The sequence below is a fragment of the Pelmatolapia mariae genome, linkage group LG17, assembly GCF_036321145.2.
Source record: "Pelmatolapia mariae isolate MD_Pm_ZW linkage group LG17, Pm_UMD_F_2, whole genome shotgun sequence".
Classification (NCBI taxonomy): Eukaryota; Metazoa; Chordata; class Actinopteri; order Cichliformes; family Cichlidae; genus Pelmatolapia; species Pelmatolapia mariae.
Genome location: NC_086242.1, coordinates 4,780,651 through 4,793,328, shown reverse-complemented (window position 1 = coordinate 4,793,328; position 12,678 = coordinate 4,780,651). Strand labels below are relative to the sequence as shown.

At 40.3% G+C, this 12,678-nt stretch overlaps 1 protein-coding gene across 1 annotated transcript in view; it reads right to left on the bottom strand.

Annotated features, from left to right (window-relative positions):
- The window catches only part of LOC134647131 (copine-8), a 105,684-nt gene that overhangs the window by 42,212 nt on the left and 50,794 nt on the right, over window positions 1-12,678 (bottom strand). The window contains exons 7-8 of the mRNA XM_063501323.1: window positions 2,544-2,607; window positions 1,491-1,594 (exon numbers count right to left, since the gene is read on the bottom strand). Coding sequence (XP_063357393.1) covers window positions 1,491-1,594; window positions 2,544-2,607 — 168 coding nt within the window. The remainder of the gene's footprint in view (window positions 1-1,490; window positions 1,595-2,543; window positions 2,608-12,678) is intronic.

Below are 12,678 nucleotides of genomic sequence, written 5' to 3'. Positions count from 1 at the left end.
GGTGTTTGTCCGAGTAGTTACGATACTATTTCCTGGCTTTGGTTTACTGCTGCTATCACTGTTAGACCAATAAGCTCTATTCCTTACTACATATATGACGGAAGTACCAAGATAAAGAAAATGGATAACAAGAAGATTGATTTCCATTATTCTGCTAATTTATTTACACTGGTGTCATTTCAGCTCAGCGGGAGAGTCATTACAGGTTACCAGATAGTGTCATTTACGGTCATGCTACTTTTTCCTTTTTTTGCTCTCAGGCTCACTTTGAGCTCACCTGCACACATCTCACATGTGAAGTGGAGCTGACAAGACACAGGTGAAGTGAGGATAACAATAATCGAGTGGATGACCTGTTATGTTGAGAGCAAGCGAGAGGCAGAAAAACGGAGAAGGAGGAGGTTTGCAGTTAGTTTGCAGAAACACTAAGAAAAGCTGCTGGCGTTGCAGGCACTAAGTACCTCCACACTGTTCTTAGCTTCCTCCACGCTACGGTAGCTCTCCCCCTAGCAGCTGGGGCGCTGCTGCAAAGGTGTGGCATAATAAATGCAGACGACCACAGAACTGAGATGTATAGATCAGCCCCACTGTAACTGACTGTCCCAATTTACCCTGTCAGACGGGGCATCTCTATCTCCAAGATTTTGCACTAACTGGACGTCACATGTATTTCGTACATGTTAGTGAAATGTAGCACAGGGATGACTGTTGGAGTTTCCAAGTTTGTTGCTCAGAAACCCCAAAAAAACAGACAAAAACAAAACAATATAATATCATTTTAATCATTCCTATTGTGCTTTCGAGCATCTCTAGCTCCTCATCGGCAACTTTCTCCTTATTGGCAAAACACTGAAACTCACCAAGCCACCAGGGCAAGGCAGAGCACAGAAACAGCAGCAGGAGAAAGGAAAAGATGGATTTAAGAAATAAACATAAACAGGAATAAAAACAAGAATATTCAATTAAAGAGACATCCAGCTAACTTCCTGCCACTTTGAGTGGAAGAGTGTGCACGCTACAGTACTTTCCTGATACTCAAACACACAGACATAGAGGGAAAAAAAGCTAATTTCATTAGTCCCTCAGCTAGAAAGTGGACTTGGTATCTCCCACCCTCAGAGCAGAAGGCTTTATCTGACTTGTAACACACTGCAGGATGGAGAGGAGTGTTCATGGGGCGCTCTGGATTGAAAACACGGATGTGCGCACACACACACACACACACACACACACACACACACAAAATCCTTATCCCTGGATCAGTTCAATACCTATTGCTTCCAGATGCACTCACATACATCTGTGCACTCGTTGCTCATGTTAGCGTCTCCACATGTCACTCACATAAATGCTTAAACGGGCAGGATGGCTTTTGATCTGAGGCAAATCAATGAAAGCAATTTCCTTTGGATGCAGGGAAGGATTAAACCAGACCCGGAAGGGGAGAGGGCGCAAAGGGGGCGTGAAGCAATGAAGAGAGGGGAACTCACGTGCCGTCCTCGTTGCTCCTGTAGAAGACCAGGAAGGGGTCGGATTTGCCAAAGAAATCCTTTTTGTCCAACTTGTTTCCACAGAACTGCATCATCACTGATTCCTAATGAGCAGAGAGTGAAAGGAATATATTAAGTCAGGGCGAAGGCTGAATTTTCTGATTGCAGCATCGTTTATAATATGGGTTTCCTCTCAATATGACTATGATAGCACAAAGTAATTGTAAAGAAAAATAAAAAGATCTTACATGACGATAGACTGATCCAAAAACTGTATTACTTATTGTTTACAGTTGTGTTTTATTGACTCTGCTAACCTCGGTTCTCTATTTTGTGGGCTTGGGAACTGCATGAAACAGATATTCAAAGGTTCAAAGGGAGCTCGAGCCAGTTCAGCTTCTTGCCAACACTAAAAAGAGGTATGCCATTTTTCATTTAAAATTAAGACCGACATTCAAACAGCTGCTGTAACTGGGGAAGCATCATTACAATTTTTGGACCTGAAATCCATCCAATCGTGACTCATAAGGCTGAATCGAATAACCGTCATAATCCATTTAGCTTATTCTGCTAGCAGCAGAGCTAGCATACTATGAAGGAAACAAAGAGCACAGGGTCAGACCTTTGAGGGAATGCTTCCTTTCACATTGTTGTGATGTCATAGTTTTGCAGCATGGAAAAAACCTGCTGATGTGGAATAAAAAAGGAGGGGAGGGGTTAGAGTTACAGGGGTTTGGTTTTTGTGTGTCCATGCTGCTAAACCACGAGATCACAGCAAGGTGACTGGTCACTTACGGTGTCGAACCTGGACCAACATTAATTATGATGACTCAGGAACAACACCGACACGGGGATATCAGACTGTGCCAGTATAAATTATTCAATCTCGGCAGATGACAAAAGTCAAGTATTAGTATTATGTGGAAAAAGGAAAAAGTTGGATTGGTAACTTTAATTTTCCATAGTGCCTTAAGCACTTGTACAAAGTGAAACATGCAGAGAAAACGGACACATGCAGCATTTAGCAAACAGAGGTAGAAGTCACTTTCTCACCCTGCAGTTGTTCAGCTCCTCAGCTTTCACAATAATGGTCCCGCATTTCTTCCCTGGAATGCCTCTGTTTATGATACAATACAGCAAAACATGAGATTACAGTCACCAACAGCGTATTTGTCATCACCACAGTATTTTGTCCACATGTATTCTTCCGCCTACACTTCAGGGTCAAATGACAAGTTGAAAAATACAGGAAGACGGCTCATGTTTCCTTACTGGAGCTGCCATCAGAGCAGTCTATACAGTCGAAGGGCAGTCAGTGAAAACATTTAGCTTGTTTGATAACAGTGGCACTGGTTTCTAGACATCCCGCATAAGGGTTCAGGCGGGACTGTGACCTTCTCACAGCAGGAAGGGGACTTCCATGTGTGTCTGAAACCACTCCCGTCCTGCACAGACACACGGTCAGTCTTATTTCTGTGTGTGAAAATGTGTCAGGTTTGTTTGTTTGCTCACTGTCAACCACAGGAGACAGACGGAAAGCTTCTTTTCTGAAAATGAACCCAGCCAGTCTTGAGATGTTTTTCTCTCATCGCAGTTGATTACACACTACGTATTGTTGCTACAAGTTTCCATGAAACACGCCTTATGTTTTATATTGTTACCAATATTTCCATCTATCTATCCATCTTCTACTACCTATCTGGGTCTGGGTCATGACGTAAGCAGTCGAACCCTTAGCGTGCCCTAGGTCTGCTTTGCAGCCTCCTCCCAACAAGATGCTCGAACACCCTCCCCTGGGAGATCTCAGGAAGATATTCTACTGAATATTTTGATATTTTACTATTCTACTCAGATGCCCACTGAAGGGTTTTCTGATGAGGCTCACTGAGATTTGACATGGCCAATCTTAACACATACAACCTGGCTAGGTGCTGCAAAGAGTCCCTTCCCCCAGGATGGGGTCCAGAGCCGTGCCCTGGTATCCCTGTCCTAGACAGGGTAACGCATCATAGTAGTCTTTGCAGTTGCAATCACCCGGGACCAGTTTGCACTGGTTCACTATACAAGGGGCAAATTCCACTGACAACATAGCTCATGGGATCATTCGGACACATAAAGGCCCTCAAGCACAATAAAGTAGCAAATCATGGAAGCGAGTGATTAAATTTGATTAAGCAGACAAAGCTGTTTAATATCCGTGATTGTCACCTCTCAAATTTGCTGATACTCCTATGATGTATTCCAGAAGGTCAGGAGTTTTAGATTTACAAGCAGAGCTGGGAGAAAAACATCACGTGCATGTTTTATTACCTCATTTCCAAGATATACTGTTAGCAAAAAGGTGTTTGTGATTATGTGCTGTTTGTGTGCGAGTCCACGCGTGAATCAGCTTCTGCTCCTGGGAAGGGCGCAGAAGCTGTAGCAAAGACTGGAAGGTGAGAATAGGTGATGCATGTCGGTGTGGGTGTTTTACGTGTAAGTGCTTTCTCTGCATAAACATCAAGGTTTTCAAGGTGAAGTCACCATTTACTGTACCTCCTCCTCCCAAACAAATATGCTCTTTAACCAGTCCCACTGCACACACACGAGCATGACCAAAAACTTTCAGTGTTCTCGATTTTGGCACTGAAAAAGTTGAACTACACCTACATTTATTTAAATATGTAACAAAATGTGGGCTGAGAAAAGGCGACACATGCAACGCAAACAACATATTACCACCTAATCAAGCCAACGTAACCGATGCATTACCAAACAGAGCACAACTCCCATTTATGTAGTTTTCTTTCTGATCCTGGCAAATGCAAGTCAATCATGTACTCTCCTTCTAGCTCTGTGGACACCCACCCAGCTCCTCATGGATTTGCGGTTACTTGCTCTTGACTGCTTATTATGTCAGGCAGCTTGTCGATAACTTTGAGTGTTAGCTGCTTGACGACCCTGGAAATGTAGTGTTAGATTATCAGCGTTTGAAAGCTTTGCTGCACCTGGAAATGAGTGAGATGAGAGGAAAATTATGGTCTGTAAGATGCTAAAACTCTCAGTAGGTTTGAGGGCTTCACGGAAAAACTAATAATAATACTATGGATAAATTTTTAATCATAAGGATTGCAGCAGAGAAATCTTCTGTTCTCCCTCGCTGATGTAGTAAAAGCACGTTCTGTGTGCATGTGAGAAAGCGCAGGATGACATAATTTGACACAGATTTTGAAAGAACCTACATTTCTGACAAAGAGGAATGTGATGAGCTCCGCTATGAGACACTCACCTCACTGGGAAAGACTCTCACAGTCATTAAGTCAGCTGAGAACTGGGGTCTAGGACCTCTGTGTGAATGTAATTCAAATAGTCCTTCTCTATTTCACGTGCATAACGGGCCGAGAGTAAAATGTTTTAGAAATGGATTTATCAGATCCTATGGAACACCATATGGTTGTTTCAGAGACTATAAAGCGTAAAAAAGAAAAAGAAATGTAAAATTAATATGTAGTTTTTCTTCTTTTTATCCAGGCAGCACACAGAGGTGGGTCTACACAAGACTGAGAGGACTGTGACAACGAGGATGAGGCAGACAGAATGATAAAAATAAAGCCCTGATTCATCCAAATGCAACAAATTTAATAATGTTTGCCACTACAGTCTCTTTGGCTGCTTGGACACCGGCAGTGATTCTTAGGGGGAGTTTAAAAACGCTAAATTGTAGCCTAGCAGCTGTATGATGAAACACTAAACACAATCTAAATAGGCTTGTATGTAGTCCAAACACAAGAATTCCAATAAGGAAAAGCTGGGGAAAAACACACCTTTACAGATGACATTAGCATAGAGATGGAGTGATCAGGAAGGATTAGAGCAACAGAGAAAAAAAATCAATAAAGCAATACTGATCTAAAACAACAGCCTGCTTAAAATCCCAGTAAAGCCTCCAGCAGAAGTGACCTCATGAATTTTAAGTATGATTCACACGCTTTACTGTTTTGTTTCCGCATGAGCGATGATGCGGAACGTGTACAAAGTAGTGTCTTTGGATTGTTAACATCCTCTTGTAAATGACTGATATCTGAATCGCTGACTGCAATTATGCATGTCTGCTCAAGTACACATGAACAAATAGCACTAATGATACCCAAAGAGGACTTGAGACACTCTGATTTCAGCAAATCAGAAGCCACGGAAAGACCCACAGTGTTCCCACTCACAGACCTGAGAAGGTTTTTTAATGACTTATAGCTTACTCGCACCTAACGAACAACACTGCCAACAAAACTGCATTTCCAATATTTCCACTTGACTTTGGACCCCTTAATCTAATTTTCAGTAGTTTCAGAATAACATGTAACAGCTCTCAAGTTCCACATATCCAAAATAATTACTTCATTTACATAGATTTCCTGCTCTTTGTGCTACGGTTTGACAGTGGCAGCATGAAACAATAAAAGCAGAGCAGAGGGTTGTTGGCAAATTGGACATAAAAGAAGAGCTAAGCTAATTAAAAATGTTCAGCTGTGTGGGTTCCAGTCAACTACAAAATAGAGCATCATCAACCTTCATCAGCACCTCTGTTAAATCATTTACTGGCTTTAAATAATGATTCAGCTTCAGTACACAAGTCCCAATATTTTTGGCTATTTCATAATGACACCTTAGTACTTTGCAAAGAGGAAAAGCAGGATTTGATATACAAATATTCACAGCATAGTTACAGATTTAACTTTAAAACATGCCTATATCTATAAAGTGTTAAACTAACACTACACATTAACTGTACACGAGTACATCTTACTACAATGATTATAGTAATGTAACTCCTCCTAGACAAGATCACCAATCTGGATGAAACTTACTATATAAAATACAAGTGTCCCTTATTATCAACATATATACACATAGCGCTCAAATCCTTGCAAATCATATATGTACATATATTATGTGTAGATGCAGATTTTAAAACCAGTCGCAACATTACGTGTACGTTAGGTTTATGCATACGTTGTTGTAAATACGTTTTGCTCAACTACAGGGCTGCCAAAAGTTTATAATAATAATACAGGTATACAGTATATAAATGTAATAAAACACTCAGCCTGAGCAGTTATTTACATGATTATTTGATTTAATGTACGTAAGTGATATTTTGAATTTACTGGGATCTGAATACCCACTAGCGGTGTGGAAAAGTGTTTGCCCGCTTCCTGATTTCCTATTTTTTTTCGCATGTTTGTAACACTTAAATGTTTCAGATCATCAAACAAATATTAGACAAGCAAACCCCAAATGCAGTTTCTACATCATCAAGGCATTTATTATCAAGGGGGGAAAAATGCAAACCTACAAAGGCCTGTGTGAAAAAGTGATTGCTCCCTAAAAGTAATAACTGACTCTATATGATCGTCAGGCTAATCACTAAACAGGTGGTTGAATTTTTTTTGCCTTAACAGCGGTTGAACAAACACAAGGTGATTCTTACATTGCGGTGAAAGTTTGTGTGTAGTCATAATTTTTCCACATGAGGAACAACATACAAACACTTCATCGCCTACCAGCTTCATGTTATTGGTTTTGGGATTCAGCGTAACTGAGCTCACACGAGGTGGGACGATGGTGTAACAGAAAAAGGAAAACGCAACACAAAGTTGTAAAACTCTCGATCACTGTCCATACAGCCCATTTTACTTGTTGTTACCCTCTCACTCTCCATCATGTCGTCTCACGGCAACAATACGCATGAGACACTCACATAGACACCCTCTATGATAAGTGCCCAGGATCGGTGTCGCTATGACAACTCTTCCGAGCTAGGTCCCCTCCGGCGGGACATCGAATTGGATTCCCATGCTCGTTATTTTCCTAAATGCCTGCTCTCGCTCCACTATTTCTCAAAAAGCCGCAATCATTATTCTGACAGAAATAAAATAATGCGCGGGTGGCAATCGAAAGGATTGCATAGTTACAATAGATGAATAATGTATCCCACAGTTGTGCCTTACATACAAACGCATACATGCACAGACACACGTGTGTGACAGATGTGATATAGAGTTGGAAGCTCAAACTCCTCCAGTACGATATGTATGAAAATGACAAATTAGCACAATATGGGTGAAACGACAGCGTATACTGATGCTCGTGTTTCCTGAAATCAAGTATAGCAACACAAAACAGTCTGTGTTTAAATGAATACACATCTCTGAGCTCAGCCTCTCTCGTGCTCCAAACCGCGTTCCTCTTTTTTAGTTTATCAAAAACACCTAAGCTGAAAAGCACTTCAGGAGCATCTCTTCTTCTGCGTCTTCCTGCATGCGTGTGAGTGCGTCTATGTGTGAGGAAACGCTGTGAATCCTCTAATCAAGACACACGGATATGCAATCAGTGTCTGGCAAGAGACAGCTAATTAAGACTGGGCCACTTCTGGGCTGTACGGTGTAACGCACACGCATGCACGCGCACGTCATTTTCATTATATTCCCGACGAAGGTGGACTATCTGAATGAGACATCAGTTGTCATTATAAAAACATCAGGATCTGCCTATTCTTGGTCATGCCCCGACATGCAAAGAAACAGTCGCGCACGCACTTTCATTGAAAAGAAAGCTCATAACTATAATTCTGCTTAACAAAAGGCACACTGACATCAAATCCATGTGACACCAAAGGCAGATACACTTTCTTTTGTCCTTTCTTACAAATGCTCACAATCAGGCTTGTATTCACAGCTATCAGCCTCTGAGTGTGTGTGTGCATGTCTTGGTTCACTTGTATTTAAAATTGTAGACTACTTGGCTCTTCCATAGTTCATCGGGGCTTCTCTGTGACCCTCTTCCCACTTACAATGAACACCGAGATCTTCTTTGAGGGAACAAAAGTGTCAAAAAGAGCATAAGCAAGTGTGTGAGCAAGACAGAAATAGAGAGTTCTGGAAAGAAAAGAGCAAAGGGGAAGAAAAAAACTCCAAAGTGATAAAACTGCCTTGTTGATTATTCAAAAATATTCAGGAAGCAACAGGATCAGTGCTTCAAATGAAAATGGTATTAGTAATAAAGTCATGATATTTATGAAATCAGGGGTGGTCTCATGCTAATTTTATCCAACAATAAGACTAACAGACTCATTAATTTATGGAGTTAAAGGTCAGAAAAAGCTATTGAGGGATTTACTAGCTTTAACATGTAACTCCTGTTTAATATAAAGAAAATTAAATTTTAAGTAAATCGAATTAAACTTCTAAGTCCAAATAAGCCTGACATGATCTATAATATCTTTGCCATATTATGAAAGAGTTTGACATTTAGAGAAATGCACATATTGTTAGGTTCCCTGGGTTTTTTAGTCCCAGTGTTTTGAGTTTTTTCGTTACTTTATGTATTTCCTGGTTTTTCTATAAACTGATATTCTAAAGTTTTGTTTCTCATTTAGTTCTGTTCTGCGTTTTATGTTGTGAGTCCTTTATGTATTCCTGCCTCCCTTGTGTTCCGGTTTCAGGATTTCTGGATTTTATCTCTGGTAGAGATGGGCAATAATGCGTAATCCGATTACTTTTTTCACGTAACGAGTAAAGTAAGGGATTACTATTGCAAAAAAAGTCATTAGATTACTGCTACTTTCCCATAAGTACGTTGTGTTACTGCATTACTAAACTCTGATTTTGTTTGTGAAAGTGTCTCATGACAATGACGTACAAGCGTGCGACGTCCGTCCGTAAGTTTGATTCTGTAAAAGTGACAGAAACATTAGCGTCTACTGTACGCTCTGCATGGGAAGAAAACTTCTTTTTACAGCGAAAAATTAATCTGAGCAAGCACCGAGCACAGTGGTCCCCAATCTTTTTTGCACCACAGACCGGTTTATGTCCGACAATATTTACACAGACCGCCCTTTAAGGTGTCGCGGATAAATACAACAAAATAAACCAGTACCTGTACCAAAAAATAGAAGATTTACTAACACACGGGAAAAGACCGAGGCAAACCGAGTTAATGATAAAAACGATAAAAAACAACGCTGAAAACCCTGAAAACCATAAATTTCACACCTCTCGCGGCCTGGTACCAAACAACGCCGTTACCAGGGGTTGGGGACCGCTGACCTAGCACACTACCACAGTAATATGAAATTCCCAGAGAAACCCCCGGATCCCCCCACTGACATGACCGCTGTGGCACCGGGCAAACCTCCCACTCCTGCTAAACAGGTGACAATAGATTTAAGCTGTGTTTTTTGCTGTGTTTTACTTGCATCTTTTTGAAAGAGCGTAAACACAAAGCATATTTTATTTTATATGCTGGAATATGCAGAAAATGGTTTAAATGTTAAAGAATTTCTTCAAGACTGTTGCACATAATGACATTTTTGCTTGATGCAATGCACATAAAATTAAAAGATTAAAACTAATAAAACTATTTTTAAAAAGAGACTGTTTTCATTTGATTCAATTTATATGATGTATACTGGCAACAAATAGAATTGGGCTGACAGGACTATTGCTTTACTACGTAACTGGTAACTAATTACTATTTTCACGTAACTTGACCAACACTGGTCTCTAGTCCCTTTGTGTCAGTTTTGTGGTCATCTAGTGATTCTGGTTTTAGTTTCTCTGCTCTGGGTTCGATTCTGGTTTATTGGGTTTTGTTTCATTCCTCGTTATAATGATCATGTTTCCCCTGTATTCTCTAAGTAATGGTCTGCTTGTGATTCCAGGTTTTGTTACTTCATGTTGTACCTTAGTAATCTTTTTATTTTCTGGTTCTTCTCGGTTATGTGATATTCAGTCGTCATCCTCTGCATCTGTATGTGTCCTGTCCCATCTCAGTGTTTACCTTTCAAGCCTCCATTTCTGTTTCCTTGTTAAGATCATATATGTGGATCTGTCACTTGTTTAGTCATTTCCTGTCGTTTCCCATTCCAGCTATGTTTATTGTTCCCTTCGGTGGTCCCTGTCTGTTTCTCCAGTCTGTCCCTATGGCTTTCTGGGTCTCTGTCTTGTTTGTGTGTGTGTTTGTTTCTTTTTTTATTTTGATAGTCTCTTGTCCCATGTGTGTTTGTTGAGTTTTGCTGTCCTTGGTTCGTTAGTTGGATTCTGTCCCCCAGGTGTCTCCATCTGTACTTATCTCATCTGGGTATTTACGTCCTCAGTTTTCTTCTGTTCGTTGTTGCGTCGTGCCTCATTCTATGGTACTGTGTGTGCCTCAGTGTTTCCCTAATTCTGTTTCCTATTGGATTACTTTGGAATTACTTTGAGAAAAAAAACCCAAAAAACAAATAAAAAACCACTTTGGAATTTGTTATTTGAGGCCAGCAAGCAATAAATGCTCATTTTGTGTCGTACTCATGAATCCCCTGCCCTCCATCCTTTGGGTCCTAAACCTGCCTACCACATAACGTCACATGACACCTACTGGGTTTTTATATCATATGTCCTTCATACAATAATAATGAAAAAGACACAAAATGAAACAGTGAAAGTGATAAAAATTAAACAAAAAACATGTTCAAACAATAAAATAAGTGAAATAAGAAAATCCACTGTGAAAACTGTGAAACTAAAGTGAATTAAAAACAAAAAGTCAAAATGCAATAACAATAAAAACAGATTAGAAAATACAAAAGAGATGTAGAGTTTTCAAAATAAAGTGCGAGACGCCGACTGGAAATGTCCTCGGCACGAATAGAGCATTAATGTGTAAGTGCAACAGTTAAGAATACAGACATTGTATTAATGTAACAATCTAAGATAAGTGTTCACAGGCCATAAGACGGATAGAGTCTGTGCCAGCAGAGGTCTCGGGCATCATTAATAAGGCCAGCTGCAGCTGGGAACAAAGTGTTTTTGTGGTGAGAGGTTTTGGCTAAGATGGGCGGCAGGATATATTTCAAAAACACGATGTCCGAGGTGGGAGAGATCAGCCATAATGTTTCCTGCTCAGTGTCTTGGAGGTGTGCAGGTCCTGTAGAGAGAACAGGCAGTAGCTGATAACCCTCTCAGCAGAGAGGATGATAGTCTGCAGTCTGCCCTTTGCTTGGCAGTTAAAGCAGGGTACCACATGGTGGCACAGGACGCGAGCATAGACTCAATTATGGGGGTGTAAAAGTGCACCATTATTGATTTTGGCAGGTTGAACTTCAGTCTCTGCTGGGCTTTTGCCGAGACAACTGACGACTCAAGGTCCTGGATGATGATGGTTCCCAGGAAGCAGAAGGACAAAGCGTTAACTGCAGAGTCACACATGGTGATGGGAGACCCGCATTCCTTCTGGATGCCACAACAATCTTTGCTGTCTATCGAGCACCGTGTGCCAAGTAGTTCTGCTACACCGGATAAATTCTCCAAGTGCAAAGGTAAAATACATAAAGAAAGTAAGAAATACTAGCAGCATTTAACACTCACAGATTAAAATGTTCTTCAAAAAAGCATAAACTGCTTTCATAAAAATACTTCTATCACATTTCACTGGTACGACAGCATGTACTGTCTAGTGGCTGTAGCTTTGTAGCTTTGCTGTAATGCAAATATGAGAGTTGTGTAAATATTCTCCAGAGGCCCCTGGCAAGAAAGCAAATTAGAATCTTTTTGGAAATGTCAAGCTTTTCCATTAAATTGCTTTTGTTCTATTGAAATTAGAGGTAACATTTTTCTAATAATGGGCATCTCTTGAAGTGTTTATGGCATGAATATGGAGCAAGGAGAGGCAGTGCTGCATAATATCTTTGGACAATTTACCCCAGTATGCATCAGTTTGTTTACATGCGACCTGGTAATGAAATTTAAGTCAGAGCACTCATGTCAAAGTTTATCATATTGTAACGAGAAGGGCTCACGAGGTCTAAGAACCAGGAAATGAGGTTTGTTAGGAGGGTAGCGGGTGGCTCATTAGTTAGGGTAGGTTGTCCAATAATCAGAAACTGACTGAGGCGGAGCAGAGTGGACGTGGGTGAGAGGCAAAGGTGATAAACTTTGTTCTACTTTTACATTAATTATTTAAAATGTGTTTCTTATGTTTTTGTAGCCAGCAGTGAGGTCAGCTTTAAAATGTAGGCAATCAGCTGTTCAATCTGTTTCACAGTGAGCACGTTTTATACCGTCTAATAGGACACGTTATCCCAAATTTATTTTTATTATTATTATAATTATATTATTTTTACTTTTCATATTGTTATGAAATCTTAGGTAAGAAAATAGTTGTTAGAAGG